This window comes from Pocillopora damicornis, chromosome 1 (genome assembly GCF_964200805.1).
Source record: "Pocillopora damicornis chromosome 1, jaPocDami1.2, whole genome shotgun sequence".
NCBI classification, from domain to species: domain Eukaryota; kingdom Metazoa; phylum Cnidaria; class Anthozoa; order Scleractinia; family Pocilloporidae; genus Pocillopora; species Pocillopora damicornis.
Window position 1 is genome coordinate 31,547,357 of NC_142670.1, and position 20,376 is coordinate 31,567,732.

General features: G+C 38.3%; 2 protein-coding genes across 5 annotated transcripts; both read right to left on the bottom strand.

Moving 5' to 3' along the window:
- Position 1: 1 nt before the first annotated feature.
- On the bottom strand, positions 2–3,762 carry LOC149053311 (uncharacterized). Of its 2 annotated transcripts, XM_089190341.1 has the most exons (6): positions 3,399–3,762; positions 2,784–2,835; positions 1,743–2,350; positions 1,037–1,148; positions 376–655; positions 2–138 (listed from the first exon to the last, which is right to left on the bottom strand). In XM_089190341.1, the coding sequence occupies exons 1-3, from the start codon at positions 3,726–3,728 to the stop codon at positions 2,076–2,078; spliced, it is 657 nt and encodes a 218-aa protein (XP_089046467.1). In that variant the 5' UTR covers positions 3,729–3,762; the 3' UTR covers positions 2–138; positions 376–655; positions 1,037–1,148; positions 1,743–2,075. The 2 variants fall into 2 exon arrangements, with proteins under 2 accessions (XP_089046467.1, XP_089046470.1); XM_089190344.1 differs by lacking the exons at positions 2–138; positions 376–655; positions 1,037–1,148 and adding an exon at positions 1,423–1,461.
- A 1,804-nt stretch (positions 3,763–5,566) lies between these two features.
- Positions 5,567–20,290, bottom strand: LOC113682234 (uncharacterized). Of its 3 annotated transcripts, none has more exons than XM_089189666.1 (10): positions 14,493–20,290; positions 13,911–13,962; positions 13,134–13,325; positions 12,594–12,860; positions 12,005–12,277; positions 11,570–11,845; positions 11,003–11,173; positions 10,606–10,788; positions 9,190–9,426; positions 5,567–6,301 (listed from the first exon to the last, which is right to left on the bottom strand). In XM_089189666.1, exons 1-10 carry the CDS (start codon positions 14,835–14,837, stop codon positions 5,991–5,993), a joined length of 2,307 nt encoding a protein of 768 aa, XP_089045792.1. In that variant the 5' UTR covers positions 14,838–20,290; the 3' UTR covers positions 5,567–5,990. The 3 variants fall into 3 exon arrangements, with proteins under 3 accessions (XP_089045792.1, XP_089045784.1, XP_089045783.1); XM_089189658.1 differs by having other exon boundaries at positions 13,134–13,334; XM_089189657.1 differs by having other exon boundaries at positions 13,134–13,346.
- Positions 20,291–20,376: the final 86 nt, after the last annotated feature.

Sequence of the window (20,376 nt, forward strand, 5' to 3'; positions counted from 1 at the left end):
ACAAATTCTTTGTAACGCTGTGGTCCTTCCACCAAGAGCGTCACAGGAATAAAAGCTCCTCCGCCAGCCTGTTTGTATCTGGAGAACTTCTGGGTAGAGCTTGGCCTCGATGTTGTTGTCCGTTCTCCGTTGATTTCCCTATTTTGGGTTACAAGAAAACCAATTAAATAAGGTTGAACCAAATAACACGCACTGATAACAATTGGGACGAGTGAGGTGTGAGATCACGGAATCGGGACAATTTCATTTCTCTCCAGTATAGGTCGAGGAAAGACAATATCTTGCTTCTTTCCGATCTTTAAATAGACATCATCAATTTCAGTCCAGCAAGCCTTTACGAAAAAGTAACAGTAAAGCAAGAAAACAGTAACTTACCCTTCAATTCCTGGTTATTTTTCCACATCGAAGCAAAGCATGCAGCTGTATGTTTAGAAAGTGCTGAACCGTGCCGATCTGCTGCCCTTTGACATCTCCTAAAGCGTATGTCTTTCTCTGCGATTTGCTGAAAATCTGGACTTCTCGTAAAGCCTCTGGAATGCGTTCCATTTCTCGTGGAAGAAGACAAGCCAGTGCATGCGAGTCATACGTGTCGTCGTCTTCACTTTGAATAACAAGCGGTGTTCCACGTGGAGCTGTGATCTTGAAATTATGATACCTGGAAAATAAACGCCAATAAATACATGAGTGGGATAAAATAAAATCAAGTAGTCACAATCTATATTAAGACGAATACACATGATCGAATTCAATGCAAGAGAATCATACAAGGTATTTTGCGCGCTATTGATCGATTCGCGGGAGAATCTAGGTCTCAGACGACTACAAATTCGGTCCTACAGCTTTTAGTCAGCAATAATATGTCCTTTACAATTACCCTTTGATTTGAACACCCTGTATAGAAAGTTTGTTTAGGTAATCACTGCAAAATGTGAAAGCACGAGCGGTGTTTCTAAACGAGTTTCACAATTACAGACAAGTCCTTTGTGGTTTTAGACGAAAATTTCACTCTCATCAGTTCGTGTAGTTAAACTCTAACCTTTGTTTCCGGAATGCTGTAATAGAGACACTTCGGCAAGGCTTTCCACCAATGTGATTTCTTTATTTTCATCTTCATGCCGCTCTTATCGCACATTTCCCGGATACGATACCTAAAGATGTGAGAGCTCAGTGAACGAATACCTCTTTATTTTATGTTTGCCCGAAGGAGAACTTACTCGCTGGATAATCACATTTATGTGTTAGATCCGTGGTTTCCTGAAATTATTTTTTAGTGTGCATTCGCCTTGGCTGAATGAATCTCTCTGATGTCAAGATCGACATTGATTCGAAATTTCATCCAGAGTTCCAATTTAAAAGATTCTTTGTTTGTAGCACTGAGCCAGGTCCGTGGCAGATTTCTGCCACAAAGACGACAAAGTGTCACGAGATACTGAATGTGTTCATCCATGCTGTTGGCTTGATCTGAAATTCACAATGTAGGATTATAAAGGTCCGATAAATAATTTTCCTTTTACTTTAAATTGGTCGGCCACAACGTATGGTTAAAATTTATGGTTTACACGATACTCCGATGGATCTGAACAAAGGAATCCGTCTGGTAGTTTGCACACTAACAGACTTTCAACATTCGTGCACTCGAGCAAAAACCTCGTGCACTCGATTGGAATTTTGACAAATTGGAAGCAAATTTATTCTAGTTTTTTAAAAGATTTTTTTTAGGAATCAAAAAAAATTTTGCATACCTGAAAACCTCAACTAAATAGAGGTTATTCCTCGATCGAGCCCTTCGCAACATGGACCTCCACCCGACTTTTCATCTGAATTTTTCCTTCTCGTCATCGCGACCACCATCAGTTCTTTGCTTGTTGTGTGTAATTGCTTGTCTTCTGTAATTTTGCAAGGTTTCATGGGATATGGGTAGGGAACTAAGTCGCTAGGGCTCGAATAAAGTAATGAGTGAGTTTCCTCGATGTCCCACTACGACATCCATGTTGGTGAAGTCATCAAGCATCCAGAAATGGTTATGGCCCGGACTGTTTGAGAACGGTGTCCCATGTTTTGTAAGTGACCACAGATCAAACTGTTAAAGAAAATAAAAAAAAATTAAGTCCTCCCGTTCTAAAATAAGTTAAGAAGTCACATTTTATTGCCGAACTGAATTCCACCGTTACGATTTGTTTTAGGTTGCGCCAACTTTCCAGGGTGTTCAGGCAAACCTTGGACATCCCGGTTTCCTTGGCGACCCGGCGGGCCTCTTGTTCCTCTTCGTCCCCGTTTTCCATTTGCCCGGGGGGGCCCTGGGAACCTGGTAAGACAGGAGGACCTGGTGGTCCTGGTGGGCCTCGAGGTCCTAAAAGATCCGATGAAAGGAACACACAAAAACTGAAGGCTAATATATGATACGGTTGCTATTAAAAGAAATAAAATCATGGCACCTTTAAATTTTTATCCTTTTCGCAAAAATCCTCTTAAGATGACCTCTTTTTCCACTTTTTCTCATAATGCTTTATTTTCCTTTTCAGCAAAATGCCATATAGCACTGATGAAACTAGAGATTCCTACTTTCCATTTCATCCTTTTGTTGCAAGCCGAACAAACAGGCTTCATGGTTCTCAGAAACCTATTTAATTACATTTGACGTAATGATTCCCAAAGACGCATTGATATATACCCGCCACATTTCCTGTGATCATAAGTCAAGAGTCTTGACTTATGAATTTTACAAGAAGTGGTTTTTAAACGCTGTTTTAAATCAGCTTTAAATGAAGTCACACGAAACTTACCCTCCACACAAACTTTCTTCTCCTGGACTCCTTCCATTGCCAAGTTCTGTTTCTTTAAGAAAAAATTAACTCGCATTATTTTTCATAAAAGTATGAATGGTTGTTTTTGGCATGATAGTCAATTCTTTAAGCGACTGAGTCTATGTTAAGCCAAAGTCACCGCTAAAAAGATGTTGTGGATTTAAAAAAATGCGCTTATAAAAGTGAACTAGATAAAATTATTCTCGCCGCCTCATCTACCACTTTCTTGATGGCACCCATTCAAACTTTTGGTCGATCGGAAACTGCGTTACTTGTGAGTGTCACAAGATATTTAAGGGCACGGACGCCCTTAAGAAAGTGTGTTACATCAAGGAAGCAACTACGTGACAAATGTTCCGCTCTCGTTGAAGCAGATTAAAACGAGCTTAATCCTTAGTTATAGATAATTCGCAAAAAAGCTGTCATCAATAATTTCCCTGACATAACTGTCGTTTAGCATTTCTACTCTTTCAGTCAACTTAGGTTTTCACAGCAATGAGCTTTATATGTCCCAGTAATTCAAATTCTCCTCAAAATATCTCTGTGCATTTGTGAAGATGATATTTGATAAACGAGCAAACAAAAATAATTTACACCACTCGAGTTAGGGCAGTCGCTTCTACATTTGCGGCATCTGGATCCTTTATCAGCAGCTCTTTTATCGCAGAAAGTCTTTTTAATTCGTGAGCTACATGGATGTGTTTCGGAAGAAGATGGTTCAACAATCGCTCGACTGAGAATCTGATCAGACGGATTTCTCAGTAAAACATTCTGTTCAACTGTTGTCACACGAGAATATAATAGATGCAATGAATAGCACGTGAATCCAAGTGACCCTAAAGTCAGAATCAAATTGAATGAAAGACCAAACATTAGAAAGCATTGACTCTTGTCTGCTTTGGACTCCATGTTTACCGATCTCATCTCCGCCGCTCCCTTCTATGATAACGAGATTCCTTATACTTGAGTAAGCATTAATCCCGTAAAATGATTCCCTTGACATATGATGATTACCAGTTGATCTCAGGGCAACATTAATCCCAGCCAAGCTCGATATAGTTCCATGAATAAACACAAGTACAGACAGTTGTTAGACCCTCATGACTTCGTTACATCTACTGAAAATACTGAATAGATACAAGATGATAAATGAAAAACTAATTCACATATAAATTGGCGGTTTGTTTTTGGCGTCTCGAAGAACGACTAGTGTAAAATAACCTTACATTATGCGAAGACTTTCATAATAGCACTATGTGAGTGACTGTTTCGGGTTATACTGATTTAATTACAAGTAGACGCCCCTTTTCATTTGTAGCGGCTGCAAAAAGGAACGGTCATCGTCATCTCGGAGTCGAGAAGGGGGTAAACTTACTTAGGAATGAACACAGTGATAATTTTTCTGCTGGTTAAGCATCGCATTATGTTACCAAGAGGAAAGCAAAGCTAAATGCATTGACCTTCTCCGGGTTATGAATAAATGTATCTGCTTATGCGCTTGTTTTTGAGTGATGCACTAGCGTCACAAGATGTACCATGGAGCTCTGCCCGTGTCAGCTTGGTCTTCAGACTTTTTTATATTTGCTGCGTTTTGCATTTGAAAAAAGCATGCCGCTTTGGTTGGTTCTTCAAGGAATTCCCTTTTTTCGAAATTATTCAAACAACGACGTGAAAAAGCTTAAATTTTATAATAAAATTATGTGCTCCAATGATATAATTGCTTAATATTAGTAATTTATTATTAAGGTGTATGCAATTGTTCTTAATTTATTACAGTTTATTTCGACGTATACTCCGTAGCTAAATGAGTTGAGATAAATTAACGAATATATGTCATTAAGGAGATTTAAGAGGGTGCTGCTCGCTGTTTGTAGATTTTAACGCGAAAAATCGTTAGTGAAGATGAAATCATAAGATTATAGTTTGTTTAGTTAGACAAACAGAAAAGACGTAACAACTGAATCATATAAGAAAAAATTCGGGTTTAAGATGGAAAAGACCACTACGGATTACAAGCAACGAAGATTAAATTGTCACAAACGTAACAGCAGATGCACAAAACCGTGACATTGCAACTTTTAGTTATAAGCTTAGATCAGCGTCACGTGTCTTACCAGAAGTAGTTACGTGAGTCACTTCTTACTTTGTTTTGGTTAATATTCCTTTTGTTTTTGCCGTTGTTGTTGTTTTTTTTTCTGTTATGTTTTAATTGGCTGTGGTTGTATTCATCGTTTTTTTGTTTGTTTGTTTGGTTTGTTTTAATGTTTTTGTTGATGTTGCTTTCCTTCTTACGAAAAAAAATCTCGCAAACAGAAAGACACTGAATCTAATCGATGCAACACTGAGAAACGAAGAGAACAAAAACAAACAGACGAAAAAAAAGACACAAACTCTTTCCACGACTTTTTGGGCTTGATAAACATTCCCTTTACGAATAATGGGCCAAATCTCAGCAAAATTTCAACCCATAAAAAGAACTAAAACTTAAAGAGGGTGTCCGATAAAATTCCATTTGCACGTGACTGCACAAACTTCCTTCGTCATCAATGTCACGTGCATAATAATCCTCGAACACTGTTTCGCGCAAGTCACTTGATATTTTGAAATTAAGTTTAGTATAGCATACTTTTGAATATTTTTTCAATAGATATGGTCAAAAAAATTGTGCGTGTGTATGTGTTATAAGTACCAAGCTTGGTTGCTAAGAGCCCACTTTCACTGCAATAGTCACAGTGAGAGTATTAATGAGAACAGCATGAAGCTAGAGAAGACTGACAAATCGTTATTGTGGATTATTCTTTGAACAGTACATGCGCGTCAACACTAAGCGATCTTTCGTTTAAATAGTATGTCTTCCTTATAGACGACGAAGAACGTGACCTCGCGATTAACAGTTCACTTTTTGCAGGACGTAGTTCGCAAGTTTTCCTGTATTACTAAACTTGACATTAACATTTTCTCGAAACTATATCATGATAACCTCTATTCCACTCTTTAATTACGTTATTTTTTGCCTCATAAGAATTGTAAGTCGTAAAAGTAACCTATCACCTAATCAGAATCTATTGATAATATGAAGCGGAAGAATCAAATAGATGTGCGATACCGCAAAGTAAACACACCTTTTCTTATTTGTTTGTTTCCGTAAATTACAAGACTACTTGACTGGCCTATATTTCATGTGATTCAGTTGCGGTAAAACACCTCCACCTCATCAGGGGAAAACTTTTGAGTTCCAGCCAGGATTGTGTATCTGTCCTTTACTCCACTGGGTACTGAGTAGGAGAACCCAAACGATGTGTATGAATTAGTGTTACTATTTGCATTATCAGCAATCCTTATGTCGTTCCCTGCGCCAAATAACGGACCATAACTTGAGCCTCTGTAAATTGCGGATGATGGTCTCTTCACCATGCTTTTGAAAGGTGCTAGTCCTTCTTTATTGATGAGCGAAAATATGAACGCATTTGAAGTGAATGACCAACCACTACTGGAATCTGTTTAACAGGTAGACAAAGAATCATAAAGGAGTAAAACTAAAAGTATATTAGCACACTGGTATGAGAGGCAAAATGAACCATTGAAACTGGAACTAAGGTCACCACTAGTGTCTAAATAGTAATAGAAACTTGAAAGCATAAAGGGAAGGAGCCAGGAAATATGATATTGCAAAACAATAGAAACGTGAGTGAATAATATTTAATTGAAATTGAAAGGGGGGTTTAAATGACAAAGGAAAAGAAGACAAGTCAAACATCAATGGGTGCTCGGTGGAATCTCAACCTGTTAGCCCCCCCCCCCCCCCCCCCCCCCACTCCCAAATGGTCAGAGATGAGCAAAGTGCAAAGTGGTTTTAGGTATGGCCCGATATATGGGTGGGGCCATACAGTATCATTGTCAGGGAGGTAATCCACGCGAAAGTTAAAATTTCCTTCTCCTCAGGGCACATGACATGTTTGGCCGTTTTACAGTTGTCGGTTAACCACACTGAGATCCTCCTTAGATAGCGCCGTGGAGAAACACAACTCGTCTATTCGCCCTTCGTACACGCACCAGACGCATATGTTGTCATGCCGTAACTGGTGCAGAAAATTTAGATCAGCCGAATGGGGCAATGGGAAAAAAATAGCAAAGAAAAACGATTAAGACACAATTGTGCAAAATAAATGCCCGCATCCCAAATTCTTAAAAGGATTATTCGATCTGAAATTAAATCGCTTAGAAGTGGCTCAGGCATTCAAGTATACCGAAGGACAAGATAGAGTGCGTTACACTGAGGAAGTAGTTTGGATGTCATTCAATATGAAGATGCGTTCCGTTCTCACTAAAATATATCTAGACAAGAGAGGACGGAGCAGTGTATTTCTCTCCCCCACCCCATCCCTCTCCTTATTTTTGACCGTCGCTCACACTCTTGGTATGGATTTCTTTCTCTCCCCTAAGCACTCATTCGCCAAAATATTACGCCTGATCTGCCGGCTACCTCAGGTTTCTCGTGCCACGCGACTTTTGATGTAAACAAACTGCGAAAGTTCGGACGTTGAGTCAATCACCCACTACCCGTGTCTGAATTTCGGCTTCGTAATTTTGTCGTAAATAATTAACTTCTGCCTTGAAGCGTTTCCAGGCCAAAAAAGGACTTATCAACCAAGTTGTCATTTCGCTACCACAAGAGTAGAAGCGAAGAATGTAAAAGGAGGCGTTGCGGCATGGAATATTCAAACTACTTCTGTTTACAGTGATATAGCATATCAGGTATTTTCAGGGGGTTAAGCGCGTAGATTGTCAAATAAATCCACGTGTGAAAGGAAATTAGTGGCCACAAATCGATTAAGAACGTGAGCAAGCCTTGATTCACAAAATTAAAACCTATCTCAACGATGATTACCTTGTTCAATTTCGGTTCCTATTTTATAATTAGTTTACTAACAGAATCATCACTGAAAAAAAAGATATGCGCAAGTCCTGTTTGCCCCAACTACGCAAATATTTCCCGCTAAATCTGATTGAAGACTTAGGATATGAGTCCTTGCTTTTATGCAATACTGCGAAAGCTTTCAACGATCATTCGGATTAAATATAAGTTTACAATAAGGTGTAAAGCAAATATTTGCAAATCATTTCAATCTCTTTACACCGGCTTTTCATTTCTGTAACAAAATCTAATTTCAAACGTATTTCAAGGTCGTTTAATTTGCATGGCTTCTCTATAAGCTTTTCTATCAGCACTTTCAGCCAGATTTCAAACCTGCTACCAGCAGCCTCCGGCCTTAATATTATAATTGATGGTTGAGTGATGTGTAATGATGCAGCAGCTAAGAAATCTTTCCGAAGCTGTAAACCAGGCATAGATGACGCGGAGAGTAATTTTTTTACCTGCTGAGTGTAAAGTTGTACAAATTGAGATTTTCGTTTTAATTGCTACAGAAACCGCCGTTCCATCAAATGAGATCTGTTGGTAATAAATTCTTATCCCAAACTATGTCTGTTTATCGTCCAACCACGAATAAACCTTTGCAAATTATAATGACAGTGTGTAAAATTGCAAAACAGTTATCAAACTCTTAATTATTGGCGGAGCTTGCAGTGTACCGCTAACTCTAAGGAAACTTGGTAACCCATCAATGCTTATCATTCTTTTGAACTTTCTACTGAGATTTGAGAGGAGCAATTGACAAGTACTACGTCGGTGGAAGTAAATGGGTTGAAAATAGCTCTGAGGAGATAAATTTTCAATACATCACGGAAAAGAGTAATGGGTGGGGCGATAGAACAGGCAATAAGTGGATAAAAGAATCACAACAACATCTGCAGATTACGTGCGAATAGAAGAAAATGGAATCAATAACTTATTTAGGGGATGGGAAGGGACGCAACGGGGGAATGATTTGTATCACATCTGAGTTTTTCTCAATGCCGAAGAGACCGTCGAAATTTCCTGCGTATGATAAAATATGATTTAAAATATAGACTTCAGTCGTATTACTTCCAACATCCGTCTTCGTGATGCCGCAACGTTTAATTTGTCATTGATTCCAATAATTTATTGTGTTGTTAGAAATTCTAGCTTTTTCAATACGTTTTGCATGTATTATTGCATGTAATTTCTGGCGCCTACTTCAACTGTGCGCGCCCACCGAGCGCCTACTACACAGCCTACATTCCCTCTCGATCAGATGGTATCGTTAACTTACAGGCTGCTGCACGCATTCATTCTCCTTTCTTATCCGAGTACAAAATCCAGCGTTTAATGAACAAGTTTAAAATTTGGTTTTGCTTGAGCACTCTTTTAGAGAAGGTAAAGGCGGGGCTATAATTATCTTCTTAGAGTGCTTGAAACGTCAAAAATGAACGCAAGCCTTTTATTCGTATAGTATGTTCTCACCCCAAGCAATATCTGTATATCCTCCAAACACGAATGCACCTCTCTTTATCAAAGTAACAGTGTGTGTCTTTCCATCACAGAGACCGTGAAACCTATTTGCTCCCCAGCCGTGAAGGGAGGCTCGGTAACACAGCTTCCAAGACGGATTAATACCAACCGCTAGCTCCAAAAATCTCCTGAGAATATTGTAGTGGAAGAACCCACTGCTCTGGAGGATGCCTGATTGCATGGTAATTTCTTTAAAATAAGGAAAGAATAAAGTTTTTCTTTAACATCCTCAGTTTAACGTTTTCATCATAGTCGAACTTTCGCCAGTTAGCCCGATTAAGCTTGAATAAGAATTAAAATATTATTTTAAAATTATAATCAATATTAAAATATCATAATTAAATATTATATCATACATAGGGAATAATACATGGGCGTTCGTAGATATGGAATTTCTCTTCTCTTCGACACGATAGCTCACGAGTGAGATGTCGAGTTGAACCATGTATTATTCTGTTTATCATATAAACACAATAGCCCTTTTTTGGGAAGAAAAGCCGACTTCATCAATGAATGAAAATAAATGAATCGGCAATCCTCGAATAATAATCGTATAGTGCGTTGGCGCTGACTCTTAAGATGGAAAAATGCGTTGAACCATGATTACAAAAACAATAATGGTCGTAATTTTCAATTTAAAAAATTCTCATTTGTTGAATTTGTCCTTACCGACAGAAGAAGTCAGGTAAACGGCCAAAATCGGCTAGTAGCAAATCTTCCAGTTGTCGATTTTCATTCTCAGACGAGAGAAATGCTTACACCAAAGCCACTGAATACGCAACTTTCGGTTTTTCTTTTAGCATATTGGTTTTCTTCCCCTTCTAGGAAAGTTTGAACCTCATTGTCTGCCAGCGATACGGATTTTTTAGTGTTTTAGCCGCCATAATTCGAGAAACCTCCGAATCGTAAAGGCTCTGCCGCTCATTCATCAACCTGACCGAGTGACGCCAAGGGCGAGTGACGTATAAGCAGCTGATTGGCTATATCAACACACATGAAAAAATTAGATATTTTTTCACGTGTGTTGTTACGGCTTTTCTCAGGGCCGGAAATCTTTGTATAACACCGCAGTTTATGTGATAAAAATTATATTACATTTTCCTGAATAGTATGTGTAAGCAAGCTTCTCAAAAGATTTAACTCTTTACGTATAATAATTGCAACATGGAATTTTTAGTGTTTTGATTGAAATGGCTTCTTTGATATGGTCATCTGTCTGTTTGATCATTGATTTTTGTATCTTTGGTCATATTCTGTTAGCCTCTATTTAGTTACCCCTCTAGTTACTTACCATAAATCTCATTTGGAGGATAAGCCGCACAACTGCAAACAAAACATATTGAAACCATCAAGCTTTATTATATTTACCAGGTACGATGCACCTAGGTTTTTCTTCAGTCCAAGTACCATTCAACGAGCAGTGACGATCTGATGATCCATTCAGCCAATAACCAGGCTTGCAGCTGAAATATACATTCTCTCCTTCCCAAAAATGATTTCCATGAATGAAACCGTGCTCTGGATTTTCCAAGGCGGGGCACATTCGGCGACCTTAAGTAAGAAAATCATTTCACAATCAGAGTTGTAACCTTTGGGAATCTACTGTTAAAATCTCTTTTTTTTTTCAATGATGGATATTAGACGTTGCTGCACAGCCTTAACTTTTAGACTTACTTAGTTTGGTCCCCATTTGTTCGAAGCCGTTATTAAACAAATTGGTTCTCAAGTATAATTTTTGTTATAATCATTTTATAGGATTCCTTACATGAAGGCTGTGTTCCACTCCATTTACCAGAGGGTAAACACGTCCTAGTAGCTGGACCAGTCAAGTGATATTGTGGATCACAAATGAACGACACAGATTCACCAGTCCAATATCGTGAGCCATGTTTGTATCCATTTGATGGAGAACCAGGATCACCACAGTTGACAAGAGCTTAACATAAAAATCCAGGCAACAAATATAAAAGACATTGAAATGCCACAATTGAACGATAACGAAACACAACTCTATACCCATTTAGTTAAAGAAATACATTTGCACAAATTTTCTTTATATTACAGTTTTTCCAGCCTCTTGTAGTCGCTAGATATAGGAATCGAAGATTAGAAAACAGAGTGTATTATTGAAGGCCGTGTTAAACTCTCTGCTTAATAGATTGCTCTGCTTATTCAAGTTATATCCTGCTGTTATTCAACAGAAGAAAAAGACAATGACGTAGCTAATAAATGCAGCGAATCTAAAATTTAATTTTTAGAAAAATCATGGAAACCTTACATTTGATTATTCAAAACACTCGGACTCTACATCAGTAACACAACAAAAACATACTAAGATTTGTTTCGGCATCTGCTGTGGCATTTTTCCTATTGTAAAATAGACATGTGTACATCCCAGCGTCTGTTGGCTTGAAGTGATTAATGGTGAGTTCACTCTTGGTCAAGAAAATGCCTCCATGTACAACTAGAGAATGAACTATTCGACCATCCTTAAGCCACATGATCTTAGGAAGCGGTGAGCCACCAGCAGAACAGTTCAGCCTCACAGTATCACCAAGTTTTTGCACTTGAATCTCATTGGCAGGTCTGGATACAATATGAGGATTCACTTAAAGAAATGGGTAAGAGAAAGCAAACTTTTTAAACAAAAATTTAGCAAACTTACGCACCTTTAGATGTAATCACAACCCCCTTTTTTATGTTGTTATTGTTTTAGTTGATTCTTTGACCAGTTTTTGAGGAGACTACAATGACTTGATTCACTTACCAACATCTCTCACGATTATCCATATTACAGCCATGACATTTCCTAACTGATTACTTCCTTGACAAACATAAGCACCATCATCGTCGCTGGTAGTGTTTTTAATCGTAAGTTGATTACCGTCAATGACATGTCTGTTGATCGGAAGCTGTCTCAGTGATCTTGTCCATGTTATCACAGGGGAGGGGTAGCCAAAAATTTCACATTTGAGAACAGTGTCCCATGTTTTGTAGGCAACCACAGATTTCTTTGGTCTGGTAACAAATTTGGTAGGAACTGAAAATCAACAGAAATGACAAATTAATCAAAGAGAGAAACTTCGATATACGTTAAAACCGAGATTCATTTTGACTTTTTGATTTTGAAGAAGTGGATCAATAAGTAATAATGTCAGTAATTCATAAACTCTACCCTAAATTTAAAATCGTTTTATGAGAATGTATCATTCATTTTCGCGCACAACTTTTTATAACGAAAAGATAATAGAGAAGTTAAATGACACAAAGGTATCGAATAGGTTGGTTTCCAATAACCAAACGAAATTAGAGTTATAAAAATTCGCAAAAGAGATTCATTGATTACACATTCTTACCTTTAACAGTGACATTAGTTGATACCTCAGCTATTCCTAAAAGATTCTCAGCTTTACAGGTGAACAAACCGCGATCCTTGAACTGGCTTTCTTTCAATATCAGATCTTTCTTCCCGAAATGCTTTCTGTCTTCTTCTATTGAGCGTTCATCTTTATACCACGTGATTACAGGTTGAGGAAAGCCATTTGCTTCACAAGGCAATGTGACCGTTTCTTTCTCTTTAACCGTCACAGAGGTGGGAGGCTTTTTAACAAAGTATGGTTTTTCTGAAAAATAAAGTGACTTTCTTCTGCTATTGCATTAAGTTTGAAAATTTAGAGAAGTACGAGTAACAGTTGATTGGTTCTTATCACGGAAATGGACTGTGTGGCCTGACATGAAGATAGACCAATTAAGACTTGTAAATTTCGTAAAGCTAGTGTTCGTGTTATTGTGCCAAGAACTTTGTATTTGGACACGTTTTAGCTTTAAAGTGCTAAAGAAAATTAATATTTCAAGTCCTTCCGTTCTGATATAGGTTAAGAAGTACATTTTATTACCTAACTGATTTCCTCCGTTACGATTTGTTTTAAGTTGTGCCGACTTTCCAGGGGGTCCAGGCAAACCTCGGACACCCCGTTTTCCTTGGGGACCCGGCGGGCCTTTTGTTCCTCTTCGTCCCCGTTTTCCATTTTTTCCAGGGGAGCCTTGGGAACCTGGTAAGCCAGGAGTTCCTGGTGGTCCAGGCGGGCCTCGAGGTCCTACAAGATCCGCTGAAAGGAACACACGGTAACAGACGGCCAATAAATGATATGGTTGTCATTAAAAGAAAGAAAATCATGAAAATTTTGGTTTTTTTTATCCTCTTTGCATTACTCTCCTTCAGATGACCTCTTTTTCCACTTTTTCTCATAATGCTCTATTTACCCTTTCAGGTGCTATATGGCATTCATGAAACTAGAGAAATACGAGGAGCATTTAATGTCAATGACATTATAAGAAAGCCATCGCGATATGCTGACAATTTCCATTTGCTGAGAATAAATGATTCTGTTAGGTTAATTCTTTCTTTCCATCTTATCCTTTCGTTGGTTTTGTCCCTTGCATGCCAAACTGGCTTAATGGCTGTCAGAAACCTCTTCGATAACATTTGACGTAACGATTCCTAAAGATGCACTGTTATATTAGCGCCACATTTCCGGTAACTAAAAGTCAAGAGTTTTTTCCCACAGCAGCCCCGTGAGTAGAAATACAACCAATGCTAAAACCGAAACTGCCAATAAGTGGCTTATAAACGCTGTTGAAATAAGCGTTAAATAAAGTCACACGAAACTTACCCTCCACACAAACTGTCTTCTCCTGGCTTCCTTCCATTGTCAAGTTCTGTTTCTTTGAGAAAAAAATAACTCGCATTATTTCTCATAAAATTATGGATGGTTGCTTTTAGCATGATAGTCTTCTGTAGGCGACTGAGTCTTTGTTAAGCCAAAGTCACCGCTAAAAGAGATGTAATGGAATAAAAGTGAATTAAATAAAATTATCCTCGCCGCCTCATCTACCACTTTCTTGATGGCACTCATTCAAACTATTGATGGATCGGAGACTGCGTTACTTATGAGTGTCACAACACTGACGCCCTTGAGAGAGTGTGTTACATCAAGGAAGCAACTTCATAAGAAAGTGTTCCGCTCTCGTTGAAGCAGATTAAACCAGGCGTATTCCCTAGTTATAGATAATTCGCGATAAGGCTGTGATCAAAAATTTCCCCGACTCAATTGTTCTTTTGTATTGCTACTCTTTCGGTTAACTTAGATTAACAAGCAGGTTTATGTTCCAGTCATTCAAATTTTCCTCAAAAGATCTCTATGCATTTGTGAAGATGATATTCGATAAACGAGCAAACAAAAAAAAAAACTTACACCACTCGAATTAGGGCAGTCGCGTCTACATTTGCGGCAACTGGATCCTTTATCCGCAGCTCTTTTATCGCGGACAGTCTCTTTAATTCGTGAGCCACCTGGATGTGGTTCGGCAGAAGTTGGTTCAACAGTCACTCGACTCAGAAGCTGATCAGAGGGATTTGTTAGTAAAACATTCTGTTCAACTGTTGTCACACGAGAATCTAATCGATGCAATGAATAGCACGTGAATGCAAGTGACCCTAAAGTCAGGATCAAATTGAATGAAAGACCAAACGTTAGAAAGCATTGACTCTTGATTGCTTTGGACTCCATGTTCACCGATCTCATCTTCGCCGCTCCCATCTACTGAAAATATTGAATAGATCCAAGGTGATAAATGAAAAACTAATTTCAGTACTTATAACTTGGCGGTTAGCTATTGGCCCCTGAAAGAATGACTATTGTAAAATAACTCACTACATCATTGCATCCGTTTCAGTTTAAATGTTTGTGCGAAAACTATCATAGTAGCACTATGTGAATGACTGTTTCGGGTTATATTTCATTACAAGTGGATCTTAATGATGCCTCTTCTCATTTGTAGCGGCTGCGAAAAGGTCGGATAAAGTGGTGAACTTACCAATGAACCCAGTGATAATCTTTCTGCTCGTTATGCATCGAATTATGTTATCAAGCTGTTTGTAGATTTTAATACAGCTAATTGTTACCGGTAATGAAATCATAAAAGTATGTTTGTTCATTTAGACAAACAGAAAAGACGTAAGAACTGAATCATAGTAGAAAAAAGTCGAGTTTTAGATGGAGGAGACTAATATGGATAATAAACAATAAAGATAAAATTGTCACAAACGTAACAACAAATACAGAGAACCAGGACATCGCAACTTTTAGTCATAAGCTTAGATCCATGTCACGTGTCTTACAGTAATAGTAGTTACATGAGTCCTTTCTTATTTTGTTTTGGTCACAATTGTTTTTGTTTTTGCTTTTTTATGTTATGTTTTGTTTTGCTGTTTCGTTTTTGTTTGGGTTGCGGTTGTTGCTGTTGTCGTTGTTCTGTTTGTGGAGTGGATCTTCGCTGGAACACTTTGAGTTAAAGTCTTTGAAGAGTCGCTATGTAAAGAACGTTGGCAAAACATTTTGATTTTATATCGTTTCAACATCAGTAGGCAATTCCAGTACCACTCCTAGCATTTTATTCTTGATATCATTGCCTTGTCAAGGCAATGATATCAAGAATAAAATGCTAGTTGTTGTTGTTGGGTTTTGTTTTTTTTGTTTTTGTTTTTTTTGTTTTGTTAGGTTTTTTCTTTTTTTTTTTTCTCAGGTATTTTTTTTTAAGAAGTGTTTTTTGGGGGGGTCCGTAAACTTTCCCTTTGTTGGTGGTTTTAATGGCATATGCGGTTACCAAATTTATAATCTGGCGGAGACAAAATTTGACAAGATTTTGGCAAAGAACATTTGTTGTCTGCTTTTTCTAAATTACAATTCAGTCTGAAATTTTACAGATGAAGGAAGAGCCATTCAGTGGATATGCTACAATACAGTATATACCACTATTTTGCATTAAAAGGCTTCCTTACAAAGTGAGTATAGTGCAGAGATAGGAAATCGTAAACTAGAGAACAATGTTCGAATGGTACACAGAAAGATTAAAAGCATCGTCGAAACACAAAATGGCGGTTGGCGACTGATTAAGCGGTAAATCATGACCACCCCATGGACTTTTTTACTGCAGTTTGCATCGCAATAATTAACAGTTGTATCGAGAAAAAATAGATTGAAGAACAGATCTATAATTCTTTTGACTCCAGAAAAATTCATTTACCAACCTAAACTTTAAGACAAAGTTGAAAAACAAGCCTCAATCGAACGTTTCATTTCAACTGTCCTGTTAATTCTGTGCCCAAAATTTCGCCTCTATCACTCCTTGATGACCACTTTCTTGAGTACACGAGTTATAAGGAATAAACAGCCAACATTTCGAAATTGGTTCGAAAATCTTCGATTGCCGAAATGGTCGCCATGTTGAGACGTCACGTGGATATCAAATATAATAACCATCCCGGACTGATAAGACCCTCACGCTTTTAGCTCAAGGCAACGTGACTGTAAGATCCGGTCATTAACATTAAATATACCATATCAGACCCTACGCGCGGGTACGAGAATACAATTTCATGTTCAAAACTTTAAATTTACTGAAGCAGACTTCACGCTTTTTGCCCAAAACTGCAAACTCATGTCCACGACATTAAAAATTCCGTGTAGACTCCACACTCATCACGTGGGACTACGATATCAGCTCCTGAACGTCAAATAAACCATATCAGACCTCACGCTTTTCGTGCGGATTAGAGCCTACAACATCAGGTTCCAAACATTTAAAATATCATATCAGACCTCAGGCTGTTCGCACGAGACCACAACATCTGGGCCCAAACAGTAAAATGCCATATCAGATCTCGCGCTTTTCACGAGAATACACCAGCAGGTCGCGAGCATTACCTTGAGGGGGGGGGGGGGGGGGGTGTGCGGCTACACGTAGGCTATCTTTTCAAGCCGACGGCGTTCACACGTTGTTTGCTAGCTTCTTTAAACCACGGCACGTTTGAACGGTTGATTAAAGTTCTTGTTTTCAGTGGGGCATGCCTATACAAGATGTCAATAAGAGTCGAGTTGAAGCGATCTGAGAGTACATCGACGTTGTTCCGGAGAGGCGATATCAAAGGAGAACGCGGCTGATCCTTTTCAGTCCACGAGAGTCAATTTTTTGCGTAATATAACTGGTCGTGGAAAGCCAATACTACACTGAATAATGAAATCATCAGAGATGAGCCAAGTGTTTTAGGCATGGCCCGATATACGAGTGGGGCCAGAAACGTGATGAGAAATACTAAACGTTTCAAGTAGTGAATTTTTTTTTAGTATCATTGTCACTAAGGTCATTCATGTGAAAGTTAAAACCTCCAGAAATTTGCTGCTCCTCAGGGCACATGACATGTTTGGCACACGCATCAAAATTGTTCACAGTCCTCAGGAAGAATGGATTGGGAATAAGTATATCATGAATTGTCGATCTCTTTGACTTCGTCTTTAAAATTTGGATCAGTTGGCAGAACAATTTTTTTTAACTGCGGAGGCGATTACCACAAATGAAAATTTCAAATCCTCCGTGCCTGTAGACAAGCTAGAACTGTTCTTGAAGGTTGAACTTGGTTTCGCTGAATACTTTAGCATACAAAAATCGCTAGATAGTAAGATACGATACGAAATTCCGTGTGGGAATCAAAGCTTGCCCACACTCTACATCGATTCGTGGGCACTAATTTCCTATCAGGCGTTTATGATAAAACAGAGAAGTCAAATTTGAGCGCGAAAAAAAATTCACGACAGGGGAAAATTATTTACGACAAAATTCGGACACAGGAAAAGAAGGTAATCTTTGGCCTTGCGATCCTAATCGAATGGTGTTGACAGTAGACAACTCTCCAAAGCCGTAAGCAGTGATTTCATCTGGTAATGCATGATAATCATATCTACCTCGGTGCCTTATTCGATTTCGGCACAGCGTTATTTACCAGCATCACAGGATGAAGCGACGAGAAAAAACGTTTTAGCTTGCCTATTAATCTTTTGCATGTTGCTGTGTTTTAAATTCTACAGAGCGATGGCCTTATTTTTGTTTTAGGCCTTATGGAGAATCAAATTTTACACTGCACTATCCAAAATGACGTCGTGAAAAGCCCTAGTTTCTGAATAAATAGTTCAGATTGTACGAACGGAACGGGACAATCATTGACACACTATCTCAATGACTGAATATTATTTTTCACTTTTAATGTACTCACTTATCCATACTGTGAAATTTTTACTTAGATCCATGGTTACATTAGCAGAGAAAAATATGAATTATATTTGAAAATGATTATTTAGACTCTTTAGGTAACCGAAGCGCAAATGGAACTCGAAACGTAATTGCGCAAGCGTGCGTAATAGTCTTATCGCGGCGTGAGTCATGCTAAGGCATGACTTGCAAAAGGGAGAAAGAATATTAATAGCGGAGAGAGGGAGAGAGGAGGCAACGGAATGATGTGTTAAGCAAGCTGTTGTGCGGGGAAAGTTGAAACCGGGGAGATGAAAGAAGAGATTTCACCTTTCTTAGTGTTTATTTTTGATCATTAAAATTGTCGGGGACTAGAATGAAATCTAACGTTGACAGCTGGTCAATTCGGCAAACTGTAAAGAGGCAAAAACAAGACTAGGGAAAAAACTTCAGCGGGGAAAAGTTTTCATACTGACTGCATATTACGAAATTTAGAACAAATTTGCCACCACATGGACAAAGCCGTGACTGAAGAACACATGAGCGACGAATTTTATCACGTTTCTTTGCGGAAACCAAGTGGTTACGTAAGTCGGTTTGTGAGCTTCTTCCCTAAAAGCTCAGGTTTCTTTTGTTGTTATCGGACGATTACAAACAGAAACACGTTGCAGCCAAACAACTCTTTATTCCCGGAATGGATATCGGCGATATCCATTTTTTTGGAGGTAATTTACTCTGAAAATTTCTTCATAAAATTATGCACAGGAAAAACACATGTGATCCTGGCGATCTCTTGCTGAGGCAGAGTCGGTCAAACAATTAACCTTTCGGTGTTAGATTTCACGTGTAGTGTCACGTGACTTTCAGTGTAAACAAACATTGAGTCAACCCCGAACTTCAGCTTCGGCATTTTGTCGTAAATAAAATTCTACTGTCAAACAAATCATTATTTCGCTACCGCTAAAGTAGAATGTAACAGAAGGCGTTGTGTCATGAAATAATCAAACGCTTCAAAATAACAAGTTGCTTAATATGGCAGAAGGAAATTATTTAAAACAAAATGCTGAAGCCGAAGTTCGCACACGGGCAGTAGGTGGTTGACTAAACTTTCGCGGTTTGATTACATCAAAAGACAAGTGAAATCTAACGCCGAAAAGATGAATTGATTACGAAGTTTTCTTGAAAAAAGGGTTACAAATGTATACTTCATGTGTTTCAAATTCCACATAAATACTATTTCAAAACCCTACACGATCGCCTCAAACCAGCCCTTGGCCATCTCTGACAAATGATTTGCAAGCAAACTTTCGACTTTCGGCAAATGTGTCCACACTGCACATTGTCATTTTATGAACAATAGCGTTGAGAGACCCATAGTTCACACCTTGGTACAATAAACTCTTCTTTTTTATTTTTTAGTTTACATCTCTTGATATGAATTGAACAATATGTAAACCAGTTTGCATTTCAAAATATGAATCGATCAGTTGGGCATTGGGAACACAAAAACAAATACATATAAACAAAATTCCGCTGATCTTAGAAGGAAAAAAAAAAAGACAAACAAGCAAATAAAACGAAAGCGAAAAAAAAAAACCAAGAGAGATATTAAATAAAAGTGTCGTTAGTCCAGGTTCCATTTTAGAGGGTGCTTTAACTATACAATCCGTGTATTAAGGAGCGAGGGTGGGACGGTCAGCCGCTTCATGTGATTCCCTTTTTTGTCAAGACAAGGTGTTATTTTATGAAATAACCTGAAATTCTTACAGTTTCATGTCCTGCGCTGAGGTGGGAGTTCCCCAAAACCCTCCTTCTCTCTATCAAGATGAAAAAGATTTGATTTAATCGCGTGCATATTACACCAAATTTATGCACAGACGCGTGTAGCGAGCTGCCGCTTTCAAAAGAATCAAGTGGGTCAAATAGGTCACACGTGAGATGAAAATTCAAAATGTGTGGACTGACCAGAAAATTTGAAGAGCTAAATAGAACGGTTACCAGGAGTAGCCAAATTTCACGTGCCCCTATACATTAAATTCTCTATCATAACACGTG

Bases quoted from the DNA above. Each gene is read 5' to 3' on its own strand.
- LOC113682234 (XM_089189657.1), bottom strand. From the start codon at position 14,837: ATGGGAGCGGCGAAGATGAGATCGGTGAACATGGAGTCCAAAGCAATC. The intron at 12,861-13,133 runs GTAATAAAATGT...TTTATTTTTCAG, and splicing joins TAACGGAGGAAATCAGTTAG to AAAAACCATACTTTGTTAAA. The intron at 11,846-12,004 runs GTAAGTGAATCA...CATTTCTTTAAG, and splicing joins GATAATCGTGAGAGATGTTG to TGAATCCTCATATTGTATCC.
- LOC149053311 (XM_089190341.1), bottom strand. From the start codon at position 3,728: ATGAGATCGGTAAACATGGAGTCCAAAGCAGACAAGAGTCAATGCTTT. The intron at 2,836-3,398 runs GTAAATTATTTT...TTTTTCTTAAAG, and splicing joins ACTGCCCTAACTCGAGTGGT to AAACAGAACTTGGCAATGGA. The intron at 2,351-2,783 runs GTAAGTTTCGTG...CGGATCTTTTAG, and splicing joins GAAGAAAGTTTGTGTGGAGG to GACCTCGAGGCCCACCAGGA.